General features: G+C 46.5%; 1 protein-coding gene across 3 annotated transcripts in view; it reads right to left on the bottom strand.

Annotated features, from left to right (window-relative positions):
* Positions 1-26: 26 nt before the first annotated feature.
* The window catches only part of Lrrc74a (leucine rich repeat containing 74A), a 36,697-nt gene continuing 15,813 nt past the window's right edge, over positions 27-20,910 (bottom strand). The window contains exons 6-15 of one of the 3 annotated variants that reach the window (XM_031357104.1): positions 18,813-18,862; positions 18,281-18,362; positions 14,584-14,669; positions 13,874-14,083; positions 9,575-9,670; positions 5,326-5,472; positions 1,917-2,024; positions 1,029-1,111; positions 757-850; positions 27-200 (exon numbers count right to left, since the gene is read on the bottom strand). In XM_031357104.1, coding sequence (XP_031212964.1) covers positions 838-850; positions 1,029-1,111; positions 1,917-2,024; positions 5,326-5,472; positions 9,575-9,670; positions 13,874-14,083; positions 14,584-14,669; positions 18,281-18,362; positions 18,813-18,862 — 875 coding nt within the window. In that variant the 3' untranslated portion in view covers positions 27-200; positions 757-837. The remainder of the gene's footprint in view (positions 201-756; positions 851-1,028; positions 1,112-1,916; positions 2,025-5,325; positions 5,473-9,574; positions 9,671-13,873; positions 14,084-14,583; positions 14,670-18,280; positions 18,363-18,812; positions 18,863-20,910) is intronic. The other 2 variants (XM_031357103.1, XM_031357105.1) reach the window with 2 other exon arrangements.

The raw sequence follows: 20,910 nt of genomic DNA, 5'->3' as shown, positions 1-20,910 counted from the left end.
AGAGAACCACCTGGGCAGCACAGAGATGCCCAGAATCAAGCCAGGTTTTATTTGCTCACACTTAGCTCTGGTCATGGCATCTTTCCATCTGGCCTTTGGTTTGGTCTCCTCATAGCCACACAACTTGCCAGAACTTCTTTGATTGGCACTTCTCTTCGGACCTGACCAGCTGTTGTGACTTCCAGGCTTTTAAAAAACTGCTTTGAAAGGTAAGCAAAAACCGTGAGTGCTGGGCTAGGGAGATGTCTGAGGTGTCTGCCATGCAAGCCTGAGGACCTGAGTTTGGATCCATGATACCCACAGACAAACCAGTATGGTTGTGCACTTGTGCTAGAGCTGGGGTGGGAAGCTCACTGGCCAGCTCGTCTAGCCAATTGGTGAGCACAAACGCATGTGCACACACACAAACACAGACACAGAGACACATACACAGACACACACAGAGATACACACACAGAGAGATACACACAGACACACACAGACACACACACACACACACACACACACACACACACACACACACACACTCCAAAAGGCCAGTGAGATGGCTCAGCAGCTAATTGTCCTAGGCAGAAGCCAGACAACCTGAATTGGATCCCCAGAATCTGTGTCATGGGAGTGGTGACCCCACAAGTTTCCCTGAACCTCTCTAATGGAAATGTGGCATGTGTGTCTGACCCATCTGACCAGACCCTAGTGGAAGCAGTGTCAAGCGATGACTCCCTCTGGCCCTCCACACCTCCCCAATGTTCTCACCTTGGGGTCCTGAGCATTGTCCCTTTGTCATGTGGACTGGAGTTCCTCAGGCGTGGGTCCCAGTGTCTTGATCAAGTCTCCCTAAACAAGTGAACTAAAGATAAGAGGGAAATGAGCTTTGGGGCCTGGCCGTGGGGTCCGGAATGAGGCATCTCATAGACTGGAGGTAGTGTCCTGCATTTCACGGAACACGGATGGCGTGCTCCAGGACCGACACGCATCCCACTAGGGCCCGTTGACAAGTGTGGGAAAGGGCTGAGGGCCATGCTTACCCGAAGTTTACCATACCCTTCTTCTCATCCAGCTTCTTTATCAGCTCCCTCACCTGGTACCGGTTGATGGGGATATCGCTTTGCTGAGAGGGTAGATGTAATGAGCTTTGGAGCCCTTTGCACCTTCACACCCAGTGACCCACACAATGCCTCGCTCCTCTTGGGACCACTGGTGGCAGTTGAGGGCTCAGAGGGGGCTACCCCTACCACAGGGAGGTACTGGAGGCAGACACTTTCTATGGCATCACTCTGCCTCCAGAGGACCTCAGCTTCGGGGAGGAGACAAGGGCTAAGGAGCAGATGATGAGTGGCCTGCTGAGGTGGACTGGAACTGTACTCTTTACCAGGTGGAGGACGTTCTTGCTCCCAGCTACCTAGTCCTGGCTAGCCCTCTTGCCCTATGGGCATGGGAACTAAGCATTCATCTCTGCTCAGGCCCCTAGGTTATTCTCTCAGGCCAATGCCCTTCCCAGGGTGCTGTCACAGTGATTTCAGGGGACATTTCAGGGGACCTCCAGTGCCTCCATTCTATTGACTATATTGGGAATGTGGAGGATTAGGTAGGCTGGTAGGGCTAAAGGCAGAATGTAGGAGCTATTGGGAGGGGAGGGGGGGAGTCTTTTCTTCCAGTCTCTATCTTCCTAGGAATCAAATGCAATGAGGGAAAGGCCTCTGAGATGGACGTGTGCATCTGGGGTAAGTAGCAGCATTGAGTCACATGACAGAGCTCCGAGCTGAGTTAAGGGGGGTGTTCCGTTTCCCTCTGAGTTAAGATGAACGAGGGCAATCTCCTCAACCAATCCTAGAGAGCACTATGAACTAGTGCAAGCATATGCCTGCCTGTCCACCCTCCACCTCACATTACCCAGAGTCTGGGAATCGGCACACCTGGATCATGGCTTTCCGGAAGTCCCCCACAGGCATTGTCATTAATCCCGTAGGATTCAACCTCCTGAAGAACTCCACTACTGAGATCTTCTTTTGTTCTGCATAGTTCTGAGGGAAGTGGGAGACACAAGGAGCAAGCAGTTGGTTTTTTTTGGGGGGGGAGGGGTTTGGGTTTTCGAGACAGGGTTTCTCTGTGTAGCCCTGGCTGTCCTGGAACTCACTCTGTAGACCAGGCTGGCCTCGAACTCAGAAATCCGCCTGCCTCTGCCTCCCAAGTGCTGGGATCAAAGGCGTGCGCTACCACCGCCCAGCAGCAGTTGCTTTTATTTCAGCGATCACACCTCCCCGCTTGTTCCCCAAAGGATGATCCAAACTTCTGAGTCCAGAAATGCCAGGAGAATGGGAGAAGGCAATTGCGGCTTGAGGCATCCGCTCTAGCCACTACTTTTAGAGCAAGTACCTAGGGCAGGCAGCAGAGTGATGATGGTCCCTGTATCCGTCTAGTTCCCAGCAACCTCACCCCAGCCCAACGGAGGCTCTACTCATTCCATCCATTCTTTGACTTCACAGAAGAACACCAACCAAAGCTGCTAGGCTGCCCCAGTATCACCGGAGTATGGATGGTGACCAGATCTAAGTCAGTGACTCAGTTTTGAAATGGCCTTGGCTAACACTCCTGCTGTTGGTGCTCTGTGGATGGGGTGGGGCTTCTTTCAGCCGAGAGATCACATGACTGAACCACAGCTCTGCAGTGTGATTGCTTGGACAGGCTCTAGGCTCTCCTAGGGGGTCTCACAGTTCCCCAAAGGTGTCCACAGGGGAAGTGCTTCACTCGGAAACCTTAACAGTAGTATTTTTTTTTTCAAATGAAAGCATTTTATTTGAAAAGTATAATTAACACAGTAAGGAGGTGAAAAATTAATACCATATGAGTTATCTGCTAAACAGTAGTATTTTTATTTATATCCTCTTGTGTCTGAAAGGCCACCCATTAGTCCTGGTGGATGCTCATCAGTTCTTTTTTTTTTTTTTTTTTTTTTTTTTTTTTTTTTTTTTTTTTTTTTTTGGTATTTTTTGAGACAGGGTTTCTCTGTGTAGCCTTGGCTGTCCTGGAACTCACTCTGTAGACCAGGCTGGCCTCGAACTCAGAAATCCACCTGCCTCTGCCTCCCAAGTGCTGGGATTAAAGGCGTGTGCCACCACCGCCTGGCGATGTTCATCACTTCTATGGCTCCATGGTTCTCTTGGCTCCCTGTGTCAGACTGGGAATCAAGCCCCCCACCCCCGCCCAGCTCCCTCCACCTCCCTGCCCCCAGTTCTGGGTCTGAAATTTGAGGATACCACATACCACATCTGGCCCAGGCTTTCTGGCCAGCTTTGCCTTTCAGGCTTCTTTATGAGTCTAGAGTCCCAAGGTTCCTCAGCAGGACTCCTATGGTCCCGGCCCCCTGTTTCCCTGAAGGCTGCCTACACTCATCCCAGCTCTGATGGCAGAAACCATCTTGCTAGGACATCTTCAATGTTCATGCTCACTCTAGTCCCACCTCTGCCAGGAAATCCCCCTTTTCTTTTTGCTCATCCTGCGGTGTCACTATAATTCGGATTCTGATGAAGCTTGTGGCCTTTGTTGCTTTTGTGATATTTCTCCTGTGACATTTTCTTCTGGTCATTACTGAATCTGTCCCATCTTTCCAGCCACACGTCTGCCTCTTTCCAGCTAGAGTTAACACCTATGTCTTATTTGCTCTTTACCTGGAGATTCTTTTTCTACACTCTCCTTTTTTCTCTTTGTGGTGTTGGGGATTGAACCTGGGACTTCACACATGCTAAACAAACGCATCACCAGTGAGCTATGCACCTAGCTGGCCCTCTTTTTACTTAGTATGTTGAGACAGGGTCTCATTAAGTTGCCCAGGCTGGCCTTGAGCCCACTCAGTAATCTAGACAGGTATCCTGAGTACCGTGATCGGAGGGCTGAGCCACCACTCGAGGTCTGCCAGTCTGGCTCTGAGTCTTCAGCTGCTGCCTGCTCATGCCACTAGTTCTCTATTCTTTTAAAGCAAAAGGTTGAGGCTGGAGAGATGGCTCAGCAGTTAAGAGCACTGACTGCTCTTCCGAAGGTCCTGAGTTCAAATCCCAGCAACCACATGGCGGCTTACAATCATCTGTAACGAGATCTGATATCTTCTTCTGGGGTGTCTAAAGACAGCTACAGTGTGCTATAAGTAATAAGTACAATTACTATATGTAATAAATAAATAAATAAATCTTTAAAGCAAGGGGTGGGAACTCTGTCTGCACCTAGCTTCCTGTTTCCACTGGTTACCGTGGAGTCATCTCCTCCCTAAACAAACCTCATACCTTTCATCTTCTGGAGCCTTGCACACAGTACTTTTCAGGTATGACCTTTGTAGATTCAGTTTTGGAAACTGAGGCATAGAGCAGACCAACCAGAGGCCAGAGGCAGACTGAGTGGGGCATACCTACAGGAACTGCACCTGCACGGCACTCCCAGATGGCAGCCAGTGGAGGAGGCACAGCCACACCTGAGAAACTTTACCAAGGCTGCAATGCTATTTTTGGTTTCAAAATTCACTAGATTCCTAAAATTTCATGATTGTACCTATTTGTTGTGATTTTTCTGGAGACAGACTAAGAAAGGAGTCAAGCCAGGTGTGTTTTGAGAAAGAAAGGACCCTGTTAAGCGTGGACTGACATGGCATCCAGCCTCACAAAGAAGCTGCAAGCACTAGAAATTTATTAGATCCAGATGTTAGTTTGAACACCTCACACCTATTAAGTAATTAGGTCTTTCTTAGACACACTTCTACTCTGTTCCCACTTTACAGGTGAAAATACTGAGGCACAGAAGGCCTTTGTAACTGCCTTTGTTGGCACATTAGTAAAAGGCAGATCTCAAGTAGTGGGCTCCATCCTGTGTCTCCAACCCCTACTTCCACCAGATCTTAGCACTTGCCTATATTGGGGTGAGAAGCAGTATTCAGGGACCCAATATGTCAGGGAAAAATTTCAGGTCTCCATTTCAAGGAACCTTATTAGAAAGGATTACATGGAGCCAGGTGGTGGTGGTATACGCCTTTAATTCCAGCACTGGGAGGCAGAGGCAGAGGCAGGTGGATCTCTTTGAGTCCGAGGCCAACCTGGTCTACAGAAAAAGTTCCAGAACAGCCAAAGCTACACAGAGAAACCCTATCTCAAAAACAAAACAAAACAAACAAAACAAAAACAACAAAAATCAAGCAAGCAAGCAAGCAAGCAAGCAAGCAAGCAAGCAAGCAAGCAAGCCTCACATAGACACTCAGAGAGCCAGTGAAGGATGGATGAGTTGGGTCCATGTGGCAGCTTCCTCCAGGGCTCTCTGAGGCTCTAAGGGGGATACAGGGCTCACCTGGATCAGCCTCATGGGGTTGGTCCCCAGGGAGATGTTTTTCTTGCTGGAGAGACCCTGCAATCCCTTGTACACCACATCCAGCTGGGGGTGAATGGCACAGACCCCATCCAAGACTTTGACGAACTGCTCTGATACGAGAACGTTCTGCAGTAGGGAGAGAAGGGCCACGGTGGGGGTGCTGTCATGGAACTGGTTGCCTGATGACCAGAGTACCACCCCCTCCCTGCCAACCCAAGTTCAGACACTTTGGTCCTTTCTGGTTTGTTCTGCTTCTGAACTGGCATGGCTAGTGTTTTCTACCTTGTGACTGATTCATAAAAGTCATCTAATGTAGCCTTGGATTCATGATAATCCTCCTGTCTCCACCTCCTAAGTGCTGAAATTATAGGCATGTGTCATTACAGCCAGTTTTATGGGGTGCTAAGCATAGAATCCAATCCAAGGCTTTGTGGGTGCTAGACAAGCAGTCTATCAAACTTAGATATATCCTCAGCACCAATCTGGTGTTATGTATCTTGTGACTTATAAGTTTCTCAGGTTTAAAAAATATTATATATATGTAATATTTATTTTTTTATTTTTATTTTTTGGTTTTTCAAGACAGGGTTTCTCTGTGTAACCCTTGCTGTCCTGGATCTCACTCTGTAGACCAGGCTGGCCTCGAACTCAGAAATCTGCCTGCCTCTGTCTCCCAAGTGCTGGGATTAAAGGTGTGCACCACCATCGCCTGGCCTATCTATCTATCTATCTATCTATCTATCTATCTATCTATCTATCCATCCATCCATCCATCCATATATCTATCTATCTAAAGGTAAGGCCTTACTCTATAGCCTGGACTGGCCTTGATTCACTATGGAGCATGGGAGTATGAACTCATGGTGATCCTTCTGCTTTATCCCTGAGCACTAGGATTATAGGCATGTTTCAGTATGCTCAGGTCTCCTAGGAGGTTTTTATTATATATTTTTGTTGTGTTCTGCTGGCTTGTCACATGCAGTCAACTCATCTTTCTCTGAGGTGGTGACTGTGAGTGCCCACATTTGATGGATGATGTTACTCAGAGCTGGTACCCAGGATCCTTAATGCCGACCATCCTGCTACGGCTTACAGTGAACAAGAAACTACTCTTTTGGAAGAAGTCAGAGCTGACTTTTAGGACATGGAGAAGTGTGTGCTTTGGAAGAGCAATCCAGCCTGCTTTCTATCTTCTAGACGACTCTCGGTTTCTTCAAATGTGGTTCTGAGTACCTCTCGCCTTTTCAAAGGATTAAATTTATGTTTACGGGCTGAAGGTTTTGCCAGAGACTCTCATTCCAGGAACATCTACAAAAAAGCTGGGATTCCAGGACCATTTAGAGTTATAGCACCATTGCTGACAAGAGCTTAGGACCTTGGTGCCCAGGGTGGCAGTATGAGGAGTAGTGGGACCTTTCAGGGGTGGAGCCCAGTGGAAGGAGATTGTGGCATGGGGGCCACCACCCACACAGAAACAGGCATCATACTCAGAGGACCTGTTAGTTCAAGGGTTGTCAGGCCAGGTGGTGGTGGAACACACCTTTAATCCCAACACTTGGGAGATAGGCGGGCAGATCTCTGAGTTTGAGGCTAGTCTGGTCTACAGAACAAATTCGAAGACAACCAGTTCTACACAAAGAAACCCTGTCTCAAAACAACAAACAAACACTAAACTAAATATAAAATAAAAAAGGAAGAGTTGTCAGCACATAACACTGAGTCTCTGGCTTCCTGTCTCTCCATGCAGCATCCTTTCTTTCCTGTATGCACAACCATTATGATGTCATCTGCCATAGGGTAAGGTGATCAAGAGGGTCCTCACTGCTGCTGGTGCAGTGCTACTGGGTCATTCAGCCTCCAGCAATGTGAACTAAATAGGAATCCTTTCTTTATAGCATACTGGCTTCAATCATTTCATCACAGCATGAGAAAACTAATGGGCTAACTGTCCACTGGCTGCGGCAGGCTTGTTTAGTGACAGTTAGGCCATGGCTTATAGACTCCTGTGCCATCTAAAGTGCCATCTAAGCTCTAAGAAGTGCATTTCTACACTTCTTTCAAGTGTATCAAACCTGGGTCCATGTTTTCCTCCTTCCTCTGGTCAGGTGGGCAAATGGCTATGAAATCTGAATGTGGCCGAGACACTGGGGCAGTGTGGGTGGGGGGCGAGGGGCTTTGTATCCTGGGGCAGTCATAGCTATAGTATGAGTGTGGAGAGATGGGGCTTCTGAGGAGAAAGACTGGGAGAGTAGGAGGAGCAGGGAGAATTGGGTGAGGGAGCAGTGGAGAGAAGAGCAGTAGCACCTTCCAGAGGAGAGGCATTTAGCTTCGGATATTCAAAGTACCATGACTCAGATCACTGCAAGCATCAGGGTAATTTCACAAAAGATCATTGAGAAACCTCAGGGAAAGAAAGGGATTCTCGCATCACTACCTTCACAGGACTAGAGGGAGAGGCAGGGCCCTGGCTTACACCTAGGTGTTTCTAGTTTGCTAATGGGTCCTGGGCAAATGACCTAATAGCTATGCTTCTGATTTCCTTGTAGTTAAAGTGGGAAAGTATGTGGAACGGACTGAGTTTGTGCTCCTGTCCTCATGAAGGTAAGTTTTAAATGTCAACCTGCCACATCCTGAGACTCACTGGGGAAGAGGGTCTGAAGGGGGGGTTGACTAGATCAGGTTGGCTGGTAGACATGGCTGTCTAGGACTATCTTGCCTTAATTGCTCTGGGAAGACCCAGAACATCCCTGGTTTGGGCTTCTGGGCTATGTAAGAGGAGAGAGGGCTAGCCAAGCATGCCTGTGGTCATTTCTCTCTGCTCTTGACTGTGCATGTGATATGACCCAACTGCTTCAAGGTCCTGCCACTGTGACTTCTCTGAACACACAGAACTATAACCTGAAACAAACCTTTCCCTCACTGCTCTTTGTGAGGGTAGTATATCAAAGCAACAGCAACAATTAGAACATACCCAAGGGGGCTTGAAGTCCTTTTTGTCTTGTTTTGTTTTGTTTTTGAGACTGGGTCTCTCTTGTCTATCCTGGATCTCACTCTGTAGACCAAGCTGGCCTTGAACTCACAGAGATCTACCTGCCCCTGCCTCCAAAGTGCTAGAATTAGAGGCCTGAGCAAATATGCTAAGTGGGTTCAAAGTCAGCCCTGTAGATATGACCTCATCTGGAAATCGGCTCTTTACTAGAGATAATCAAGCCATTAGGGTGAAATGATGTCATCTGGACAAAATGACATCATTGAATGGAATGACATCACTGGAGTGAATGGCATCATTAGGGTGGGCCCTGACGTAATATGACAAAATCCTTACAAAAAAAAGAAAAAGGGCTTTCACTTAGAGTTATACATACACTCAAGGAAAATGCCAAGAGAAGAAAAAGGCAGGATTTGGGATAATAAGTCTGCAAGCCAAGGGGTGTCAATGGTGGCCAGCAACCATAGAAACTAGGAGAGAATTCAAGGGCAGATTCCTCAAGTTCAGAGAAAGAACCTGCCAGCCCACATGTCATGTGGTTTGTGTTACTTTGGTATAGTCATCCTGGAAATGATCACAGTACTCTACCAACCCCCTAGAGTAGCAATTGAGGAGCTGGGATAATAAAGTCACTTTGGGACCAAAAGCACCAGTGATCAAAAGTATGGGATACTGTTAGTACCAGCTGCCCTCCTTGTGATGATCTGGGACCTCCCTGGCAGAAGGCTGGTTGGTCCACTTATAGGTGCAGCTCTGAGCACAGCAGGCCACAAGTCATGAATCAAAAATGCATTCATGAAGTGGGTCCTAAAAATCCTGGGATTCTGGCTGGGTATGTGGCACATGCCTTTAATCCCAACATTCTGGGAGGCAGAGGCAGGCAGTTTCAGGCCAACAGAGCTGGAAAAAAAATCCTGGAATTCTACAACATTCTGAGACTCAAGTCCATTTATCACTGGACTTGGCAGTATACAAATTCTGTTCTGGAGTCACTCACCTCTCTTTTTGTTTTTTTCCTCATTGACACCCCTGGGTGCTCATATCCTGGGTTCCCAGGATCGAGAAAATGATTTCACATGTGGTTATTCTGACTGGAGAGCTACTTCTATCACTCAGCCCCTTGTCTCTTGTGTGTGAGGGTCTGGGAAGGACACAGCTGGTGGCACTGGTGGCACTTGTATGTAGCAGAATGATAACTAGCTTGTGCTGAGTGAAAGTAACTGGTGTTTGATCACTTACAGAAATGTCAATGTCTTCCATCCTGGATTTGGGGTTCCTCTTGATGGCCATGATAAGAGAATATGCCCCCTCCAAGCTTATGGGGTTCAGGAAAAGCTGTGGGAGAAGAGTACAGTAGTAGGAGGAGGCTGAGATGGGGGCAGGAGAGGCTGTGTTAGCTTGAGACTTCCCATTTTCTATTAAATCACAGCCTCTATCTTTCTTGCAGACTTCTCCATCTATTCCTGTCCGTCTTTCTGACCATATGTCCTTCCATTTTTTCCACCAATACTCAGCACTCATTTATCTACTCATTTACTACCCTCCTGTAATCTCTAAATCCATCCCTTTCTCCATCAATCATCTGCCCATTCATCTACTCATCAGTCTACTTCACCTTCCATCCATCTACCCAATCTCTTTCACTCTCTATCCATTCACTCACCCAGCAACTCATCAGTCTCCCTCTCATCATCCATCCATTCATCCAGGAAGTGGAGATTTCTGGTTTCTTTGGAAAGTCAGTTGTTTGATAAAATGATGTTTTGCTGGCAGGCAGGTGAAAGGATGTTTTGCTATAGCGAACATGTGAAAGGATGAGTGATGTTTAGAAAGAATATAAATTCGACCCCACAGACGGTGGGAACTCCAGCATTGGTTTGCCTTGTGCTGAGTATGGGTTGGAAAGATGGAAGGACACATGGTCAGAATGGTAGACAGGAATAGATGGGGGAGTCTGCAAGGAAGACAGAGGTTGTGATTTGATAGAGACCGAGAAGTTGCAAGCCTCTGCTGATGGCATGCATGGATATATCGGCTTGTTTTATATTGTGTTCTGAGCTTCGCTTGTGGTGACTTCAGAGAGAGAAATTCACCAAAGAACTCGTGACCAGACTCAGGCCAATTGGTGAGCCCTACAGTTTCTTCTGGATCGAACTGCCCTTGCTGATTCATGTGTGGTGTCTGCTGAGTGGATTGAACTGCAGCTGCTGATTTATGTTTGGAGTTTGCTAGTCGACTGGACTGAGAACAATGAATCGCCCCAAAGAACTATTTATAAAGAAATCTACTTCCCCCATATCCTAATACCTTTTCTTTTCCACTACCTTTGGTGGGTGGTGGGCTAGAAGGAAGGTTGAACCCTTATTAAAATTGGTTGTGAAAAATATATACCTACATATCTATCCATCAACTCATCATCCATCCATTTATGCATCCATCCATACATCCATCCATCTACCCATCCATCCACCAACTCATGCATCCATCCATCCATGCATTCATCTACCTATCTACTCATCAATTCAACCATCCACCCATGCATCCATCTATCCATGCATCCATTCAACCATCCATCTGTCCATACATCCATCATCCATCCATCCATCCATCCATCCACCATCAATGCATCCATCTACCCATGCATCCATTCATGCATGCATGCATCCATCCATGTGTCCATCTATCCATCTTACTTTACTACTCATCCATCCACCAACCTACTCATCAATCCATCTTACCCACCACCCACCCAACCATTCATCCTCCAACAAATATTGAGGCCTGCTGCGTATTGGCCAGTGAGCTAAACCCAGGCAGACATGACGAGGGTCTGTCCTCAGATAATGTCACTCTGGTTAGAGGAGACAGATTAAACAAGCAAATGGCATCAAATATATGATGGCAGTAGTGACAGAGGGACATACTGTAGGCCAAGAAAGGAAGGTCCAGCACAAGTAGGGGACCCTTGAGGGAAGCCATGCTGGGATGCAGGGGAGGGTTAATCATATCTACAGGGAGAGCAGGAGCAGCGTTGGGAAAAGATTCACCAAAGAAGAAAGAAGCAGAAAAGGATGGGAACAGCATGGGGGGGGGGCGGGCAATAGCATACGTTCTGTAAGCAGATTCAGAGAGGAGGCCCCAGAGTCAGGAGAGGTCATAACATGGCAGACCTTGTGGGCTTAATTATTTTTGCAGGGGTGAGTCACTGCAGCATGCATGGAAGTTAGGAAGAGGAAGTGTGCAGTTAGCTGACCTTGGGTCTGACTCACTGGCTTCTTTATACCTATCACCATGGAGGAATTGTTCCAAGGGCCCAACCTACTAATTCATTCCAGGCACTCAAGGAGGTGCCCAGTGCACAGCAGCAACATATGAGCGGTAGCTGTTGATACTGAAGGCCACTTCAGGTACTTGTATTAGGAGGGAAGCCATAGGTCTTAGTGAGCGTTTACTGTGGGCTAGTCTCCTGGGCTCTGATGTTCGCTGATGGGAAAAATTCCATGCTTGAGTGCTTGGCATACGGCCTTTGTGGGACTCATTTCCCAGGGAAATTTCTTAATTTCCCAAGACTGAGGATTGAAGGGAATGGGTATGGAGAACAGTAGATATTTCCTGTGGGAAACTTCTAAGTTTTTTTCTTTCATTTAAAACATTAAAAGATGGTTTTTGTATGTGTGTTTATTTTATGTATGTATGTATGTATGTATATATGTATGTATATATGTATGTATATGTGTATGTATGTATGCATGTATGTGTGTGTATGTATGTGTATGTATGTGTCTCTGTGCGTGTATGTATGTGTGTTTGTGTCTGTATGGATATGTGTTTGTGTATGTATGTGTGTTTGCATGTTTATGAGTGTTTGTATATATGTGTGTATTTGTGTTTGTGTGTATATTTGAGTGTGTATTTGTGTTTGTGTGTATATTTGAGTGTGTTTGTGTACATGTATATGTCTGTGTATGTGTATGTGTGTGTGTGTGTGTACTTGTGTACATATATGCCATTCTGTGCATGTGGAGGTCAGAGGACAACTTGGAGGAGTCAGATTTTTTTCCTTCCAACTTGTGGTTTTGGGGATTAAACTCAGATCATTAGGACTGGTAGCAAGTGCCATTATCCACTGAGTCATCTTACCAGCCTGATTTCCTAGTCAAAAGAACTTTTAAAAAGGTTCAGGTTTATACAACCCTTCTAGGTTCCACAGGACCTGGTGGCTGAGTTACTCACAGCCTGGGCCACCTCCCTGGGCTGAGTGGTCCCATTCCACTCCAGTGGGAACCTTTTCTTTTCATGGGCCCTAGATGGCCAGTCCCGTTCTGTTGGCCATGTCCACACCCCCTCTGCCAGGATCCGGTGTCCTCTTGTCCCCTTACCAGCACCTCAGCAGCAGGACTCATCTTCAGTTTTCTCTTGTCTGTTTCTCCATCAGTACGGATCCCAACCCGTGTTATGCCTCCATTGCCCTCTTGGGGGTTGGTGTTAGAATAGCCTTAGAAAGCCAGATACACGCAGGCCACTCTCTTCACAGTTATGTGGTCTGAGTGAGCCACTTAGCCTCTGTTCTCCCATTTGGAAAGTGGAGCTTGCAGAGAAAACTGGCCACATTGGGCGATGACTGATGAATTAGCACAGCATCTCATATAAGGCATGCTTTGAAAGAGCCCAGAGAGAGGACCCAGGGACAGAAGTCCTCTTGCATCTGTTTTCAAACTATCCAACAGCGGGTGTCGTAAACAATCTCCACGAAATGACCTAATTTATAACAACATATCAATCCATCCATCCACCTACTTACTATAGATTTTCTGTGTGTCCAGCACCGTGCTGGGCACGAGGGGGTAATAATGATCATGGCCAATGATCTGCGACCATCCTTGTCCTCAGGGAGACTTCACATTCAAATGAGAGCATAGTTAGGAATCACAGTGGGTTCTGCAGGGAGCAGAGAGTAGAGAGCTGGTAGGGGTCCCCTCATTCAGAAGGTTGCAGGTTGTCACCATGCTCTTCAGCACAGCAGGCACAGCAGGCACGAAAGCAGGTGCTAAGAAGGGGAGGAGGGTTGGAGGCCAGGGAGAGCAGTGGAGAGGAGGCCAGGAAGAGCAATGGAGAACAGGGCTGAGCCGGGGTTGCAGAGGACTAGGCTGTAGTGCCAGAAACCACTGGAATCTAGGATTAGTATCTTCAAAGCATAATATGGCCTTAGATTGAAGACAATCCCAAGAGAGACTTAGGTGGTGTGAGGGAAGACGTGTTTAGAAGCACTCATGTCACCAGAGAGCTGAGGCAACACAGCATAAACATGTGCACACATATGTACACAGAAGTACTGGAGGGCTGACGATTCTCCCCAGCAGTCTCCTGTCCAGTCCTATTACCCTCCTTCCCTACAACACAGTTGGGCAGATGGATCGCACACATACAAATATCTGTACATGTACCCGTTCATGGGCACACACTCATGGACACATAGGCAGATACACATGACATGTTAGCACAGACTTACAGAGGATAGTGCCAGCTCCGTGAGCTCACCTTCAGCACCTGGAGGCACTCATTGTTTTCTAGGCCCTTGCTGATTCTGGAGGCCCCCTCGTTGGTGATGCCATTTCTACTGACATCTACGTAGATCAGGCAGCTGTTGAGTCTGAGGGCATCCCCCAGGGCCAGAGCACCTTCATTCCCAAAGCCATTCATGGACACGTCCAGTTTCTTCAGAGTCACATTAGACTCCAGGGGAGGGGACAACAGTAGCATCAAGACGGAGTGAGACTTACCCAGGAAAATGCCTGGAGTACCAACCCAGTCCCTCCTCTCACCTCCATCCTAACTGATCTAATTGCTAACCCTATCTCCTTCCCTACCCTAATCCTGCCCTAATCATCACCCTCCACAACTCTTACCTTAACCCCACCCAGCCAAGCCTAACCCTTACTCTCACCTCTACCCTCCTCCTCCCCTAACCCACAGAGACAGATCTATGTGATCATTAATGTCCTCTCCAGGCAGGGCTCATTCTCAAGTTCTCTTTGGAATCTCATCTCCCTGACCTTTAGCTAAACTATCCTCTAAAAGAGCCCCTCATGGTGGTGCCCAGGCCTCCGTAGGGAGAATTTATAAAGTAACAGTGCACATCCAGGAATCATGAAAGGAAGCCCAACAACTGGAAAGACCCTCGCTGAGTGCCCTGTAGACTCAAATCCATGGTGATTGTAAGAAAGCAGCTTAGCGCGTCTCTCACTTACCCGGAGACCATTGCACAGGGCCACAGCACCACGAACGTTGAAGTGATTCCAACTCAAGTTCAGAGACTGGAGCCCTACGTTAAGGGCTGGGAGGAACAGTGAGTCAGCTTGGCATCCCCTACCTCCCTGAGACCCAACCTCAGACCCACAGCATTGTAGATGGTGATGCAAGCTAGAAGCCCCCTAAGCTGATACCTTAGGAAAAAAATTTGAAGACAGTCTCACTATGTAGCCCTGGCTGGCCTGGAACTCATAGAGGTCCATCTATGCCTTCCAAGTGCTAGGATTAAAGTCACATGCCACCATGAGCAGCCAGGTGATAAGTTTCAGTTAATTACTTAGGTACATGATTGAACAATGACCTCTAATCCTGGGAAAGATGACACAGTGCAGAGGGCAGGTGGCGTGATCTACCTGGTAAATATTAAGTGAGCACAGATGTTCTCCCATGAAGAGGTGTATACTCTGAGACACTACCTATGAGAGCAACACAGGGTGTGGCAGGACTCCTTTTTTCCTTCCTTCCTTCCTTCCTTCCTTCCTTCCTTCCTTCCTTCCTTCCTCCCTCTCTCTCTCTCTCTTTAAATTAGATATTTTCTTTATTTACATTTCAAATGATATCTCCTTTCCCGGTTTCCCCTCAGGACTCCGTTCTTACAGATGTTCACCATGATGTCACAAATGCAGTGAAGTATCTTAAGTGTCCACCTGGGACCCTGAGGGCTGTGATTCAGTTGGTAGAGTGCTTGCCTAGCACGCATGAGGTCTTGGGTTTGACCCTCAGCACCACATAAACGTGCGTGATGGTGAATGGCTGTAGTCTTAGCTCTTAGAAGGTAGAGTCAAGAGAATCAGAAATCCAAGTCCATCCTCAGATATGTGGCAACTTCTAGGCCAGCTTGGATTATATAAGACTTTGACTTTGTTTCAGAGAATGAGAGAGAGAGAGAGAGAGAGAGAGAGAGAGAGAGAGAGAGAGAGAGACACACACAAAGAGAGAGAGACAGAGAGAGAGAGAGAGAAAGAGAGAGACAGAGACACAGAGAGACAAAGAGACACAGAGAGACTTATGGAAACAGTTTTCTAAAGATGGATAGGAGTTGGAGGTTTGTACAGCAAACACACTTTTGAAACTTATTTGTTATAGCTGTCTATGTAATTGCGGCAAACTTCTTGCCTCTGCCTCCCAAGTGCTGGGATTACAGATGTGCAGCACCATGCTCAGTTCACACATGGAATGGTTGTAAGCCACCATGTGGGTTCAGGGATTTGAACTTAGGTCCTCAGCAAAAGCAAGTGTTTCCCCCCCCCAAAGATTTATTTATTTATTCCATGTATATAAGTATACTGTGTCACTGTCGTCAGACACACCAGAAGAGGGCATCAGATCCCATTATAGATGGTTGCGAGCCACCATGTGGTTGCTGGGAATTTAACTCAGGACCTCTGGAAGAGCAGTCAGTGCTCTTAACCACCGAGCCATCTCTCCAGCCCAAAAGCAAGGGTTCTTAACCACTGAGCCTGCTCTCCAGCCCGGACTCATGGTTTTCTGGTCTTAGTCTCCCAAACAGGTAGGACTATAGGCCCACACCACCATGCCTAGAGATCTACAAAAGTCAGGACTTTTTTTTTTTTGGACAGAGTCTGTAACCTCTAAGCTGGCTTAGAACTCACTGGGTAGATCAAACCTTAGCCCCTCAAGTCTCCTCTTGGATCTCTTCACTCCCCTGATCCTTGCTTGTCTTTTGAAGTTGTCCTTGGTTGCTAGTTGTGGTGGTGCATCCCTTTAATTCCTGAACTTGAGAGGTGGAGGGAGGAAAATCAAGAGTTTGAGGAAAAATCTTGTCTCAACTGGCAAATGACAATACTCCAAATTAAAATGATAGAGCTGGGTATGGTGGCCCCTCAGCTCCCAGCACTTGGGAGGCAGAGGCAGAGGCAGAGACCTGTCGGCCTCTGTGAATTTGAGGCCTGCCTGGTCTACAGAGCAAGTTCCAGGACAGCCAGGGCTACATAGAGAGACACTGTCTCTCAAACAAGCAAAATAAAATAAAAAAAATTACCAAAAAAATCATCTTTTATCACATGTATATTTTAAATATATTTCTATAAAACATGTGAATTGTTTAGATGTAGTTTATGTTACCAGTGTGACATGTAGTAACCCCAGTCTACCCAATGGCAGCTGGCCACATTTTTTTTAATTTATTTTTTTATGAATACAACTAAAATTTTTATTAACATTTTCATTTTTGTTTTACTTGTGAATGTTTTGTCTGCATGTATGTATGAGTACTTCATGCATGCTTGGTGGCTGTGGAGGTCAGAAGAACGTTATCAGATGTCTCAGAACTGGAGTTACAGTTGTGGATCACCTTGTGGGTGCTGAGAATTCAACTCTCTGCAAGAGCAACAAGTGCTCTTAACTGCTGAGTCATCTCTCCAGTCCTAACATTTATTTTCTTATCCATGTGTATGTTTGTGCGTGTGTGTGTCTGTGTGTGTGCGTGTACGTGTGTGTGTGTATGTGTGTGGTCTTTGTGTGTGTGCATGTGTGGTCTGTGTGTATGTGTGTGTGTGTTTGTGTGTGTGTGTGCGTGTGCGTGTACGTGTATGTGTATGTGTGTGGTCTGTGTGTGTGCATGTGTGGTCTGTGTGTGTGTGTGTATGCCGTGTGTGTGTGTGCGTGTGTGTGTGCGTGTACGTGTGTGTATGTGTGTGGTCTATGTGTGTGTGCATGTGTGGTCTGTGTGTGTGTGTGTGTATGTGTGTGGTCTGTATGTATGTGCATGTGTGGTCTGTGTGTGTGTGTGTGTGTGGTCTGTGTGTGTATGCATGTGGGGTGTGTGTGTGTGTGTACATGTGTGGTCTGTGTGTGTGCATGTGTAGTCTATGTGTATGTGTGTGTGTGTATGTGTGGTCTGTGTGTATGTGCATGTGTGGCCTGTGTGTGTGTGTGTGTGCGTGTATCTGTGTGAATGTGTACTGTGTGTGTGGCTGACCGAGGAGGCTAGAAGAGGGTGTTGCTCCTCAGGACTTGGAGTTACAGAAGTCGCCTGATTCTGGCGCTAGGAACAGCAGTCTGGTCCTCTACCAGAGCAGCAAGCACTCGGCTGCCGAGCCATCTCTCCAGCCCTCTTGTTCTCTCTATGATCTGCTAATCCCTGGTGAGTTTTGCTTCTCACATCCAGATGGTTGCTTTGTTTTATTATTCTGAGCATGATTTGTACCTCTTTTATGATTGGAACATTCAGGACACATATACCTATGACCCAAACACTTGGAAGGCAGGAGGACCTTAAGTGCAAGGTCAGCCTGGAATACAAAAACAGTGAGACAGAGTTTCAAAAAACCACCAAAACCACAAAACAAACAAACACAAACCAAAACAAATGGAAAAACAAAACCACAACATCAGCATCAACAACTAAAACCAAATCAAAAGAAAAACAACAACAACAAAACAAACCCCACAAAGGAAACATTCATGGCTAAGTTAAAAATAAAGGGAAGGACTATGGCAGCTGTCTGTAATGCCAGTTCCAGCGGATCAACATCTTCACACAGACATACACAAGGCAAAACACCCATACATATAAAATATTAGTAAAAACATTAATTAAAAGGGCAATCCAGCTCTGGGTGGTCCTCATCCCAGCTCTCCCTGACTAGTCTACTTCCCTCCATGGGGACATACCCAGCATTTGTCCCAGGTGCTCCCCTGCAACATCAGAGAATTCGTTGTGGCTGAGGTTCAGTGACCTAATTCGGTAATTGGACTGGAGGGACAAATTGTAGAAAGAAAGGTTAATTTCATCTGCTTATTTATTTAACTCAAGATGGGATATCACTATGTAGTACAGGCTGGCTTTGAACTCTCCATCCTCTGCTTCAGCCTCCTTAGTTCTGGGATAACAAACATGGGCCATCATGTCCAAGCAAGAGGTTATTGGCCTCAAGTCTTTCAGTTAACCTTGGGAACCGGATGACAGAGGGCTTCCACCTGAAACTCAGTGGGCTGGGGTTCTTAGCAAATGCTTTCCTATATGGTTTAATTTAACTGTTAACGGTTTCTGGGAGAACTATTGCTACCCAGAAAGCTCTACGACTTGCTGAAGCCTTTGCAGAGACCAAACATATATTAGTTCCCCAAACCACGCAAGTGGCTTTGCCCAGAGCATCCCCAGGTCACCCAGAGTTCAGAAGGGACGTCTCCACATGCTCCTTACCGACAGGGCTTGGCATAAAAGTGCAGCACATTCTTCCTTGAAGCTATTTCCTGTAATGAGGTGCTTCATTAGCAGTGTATTCCAGACAGTACTCCCTTGTCCTGCTTGTCCTGCCATTTCTGCCAGGCCCTTTCCCTTTGATGGACACACACACACACACACACACACACACACACACACACGCATGTGTACTTAAAGCGAGTAGGTAGACACAAGGAGTAGGAGGAGACTGTTGTCCATCTCCTTCCTCCTATCTGACATCCAATATGAATATCTTTAGTGTATTAAGAATGCCTAGCATTTAGAATGGAGGAATGGTTCAGTGCTTAGGAGCGCTGGCTGTTCTTCCATAAGAGCCAGGTTCATTTCCAGGCATGGCAGCTAACAGCCATCTGTGACTCTAGTTCCAGGGGATCCAGTGCCCTCTTCTGACTTCCACAGGCACTAAGCACACAAGTACATATACATGCAGGCACAATGACCACACACAAAAGTTTAAAAAATAAACAATCCCCCCCCCCCGAATGCCTAACAATCATATAGACGTCTCATCTAACAACTGGGAAACACAGGAAGCAATGGACATCTGAAAGGATGCCCCATCTCAACATCAGTGTGAACTACCAGTGTTGAGCGCATCTCAATATCCCGCTGGTGTTGTAGGCACTTTAGATTGCAATTCACTTAGTCCTCAGAGCCACTGTCTACTCTGAAGTATGTAGTTGTTCATGGTTTATGCATAAGAATTGGGTCAACTGAACAAAAGGGTAGAGAGGCACGAGACTCGGACCCATGCACTGTGCCTTTAACGCCTACACATTTGACTATGCGGTTCACAAATATTTGGTTAGTCCTCTTCTGTAGTAGAAGAGGGGTGATAGTTCATGGCAGAATTGTAACCTGTTATAGGCTTCCTAAGGAGAAACACAGAAACTGAGCTTCGCAAAGGTGGATACATGCACTCAGTACCCCCAAGGGTGTCCATCTAGATAGACCAACGTATGCCCGAAAGATGTGCATGCAAGAAAGTTCTTTGAAACAACGGAGAGGTTGAAAACTGGACAAGACCTATCACTGCCCCTTCAGTATCGGGATGCTAAGAAGACTTGCTATCTCTCTACAACTTGAAGTACCATTCAGAGAATGAGAGCGGTCCATGTGTTCTGTCACAATCAAACATGAAAGGAATACCAGACATGTGATAGGAATTGTATTAAAAATAAGCATCCTCCTGTCTGGGCCAGCCGGTGCCCTGAGCAGACCTTGGGCGCAAACTCCACAGCCAGTCTCACAATACCCAGAGGAAGCTCCACTCCCAGGCTCTCTAACAAGCCCAGGATCACAGGATCCCAGAATCACAGGATCCCAGAGACAGCTTGACTCTGAGGAGTTCTGACACAACCAGGATTACAGGAAGGACAGGCTCCAGTCAAATTTAGCAAGGGCAGGTAGCACTAGAGATAACCAGATGATGGGGGGCAAGCATAAGAAAATAAACAACACAAACCAAGGTTACTTGGCATCATCAGAACCCAATTATTCTGCCATAGAATGTTAAGGGCACACCATCACACCGGAAAAGCAAGATTCAGATCTAAAATCACTTCTCATGATGATGATACAGGACTTTAAGAAAGACATAAATAACTCCCTCAAAGAAATACAGGAGAACACAGGTAAACAGCTAGAAGCCCTTAAAGAGGAAACACAAAAGTCCCTTAAAGAACTCCAGGAAAACACAATCAAACAGGTGAAGGAAATGAACAAAACCATCGAGAGTCTAAAAATGGAAATAGAAACAATAAAGAAATCAGAAAGAGAGACTATCCTAGAGATACAAAACCTAGGAAAGAAATCAGGAGTCATAAATGCAAGCATCACCAACAGAATACAAAAGATAGAAGAGAGAATCTCAGGGGCAGAAGATACCATAGAAAACGTTCACACAACAGTCAAAGAAAAATGCAAAAAGCAAAAAGCAAAAAGCAAAAAGCTCCTAACCCAAGACATCAAGGAAATCCAGGATGCAATGAGAAGACCAAACCTAAGGATAATAGGTATAGAAGAGCATGAAGACTCCCAATGTAATGGGCCAGTA

Source organism: Mastomys coucha, unplaced genomic scaffold, assembly GCF_008632895.1.
Source record: "Mastomys coucha isolate ucsf_1 unplaced genomic scaffold, UCSF_Mcou_1 pScaffold6, whole genome shotgun sequence".
Taxonomy (NCBI): Eukaryota; Metazoa; Chordata; class Mammalia; order Rodentia; family Muridae; genus Mastomys; species Mastomys coucha.
This window is presented reverse-complemented; position numbering and strand designations above follow the sequence as displayed.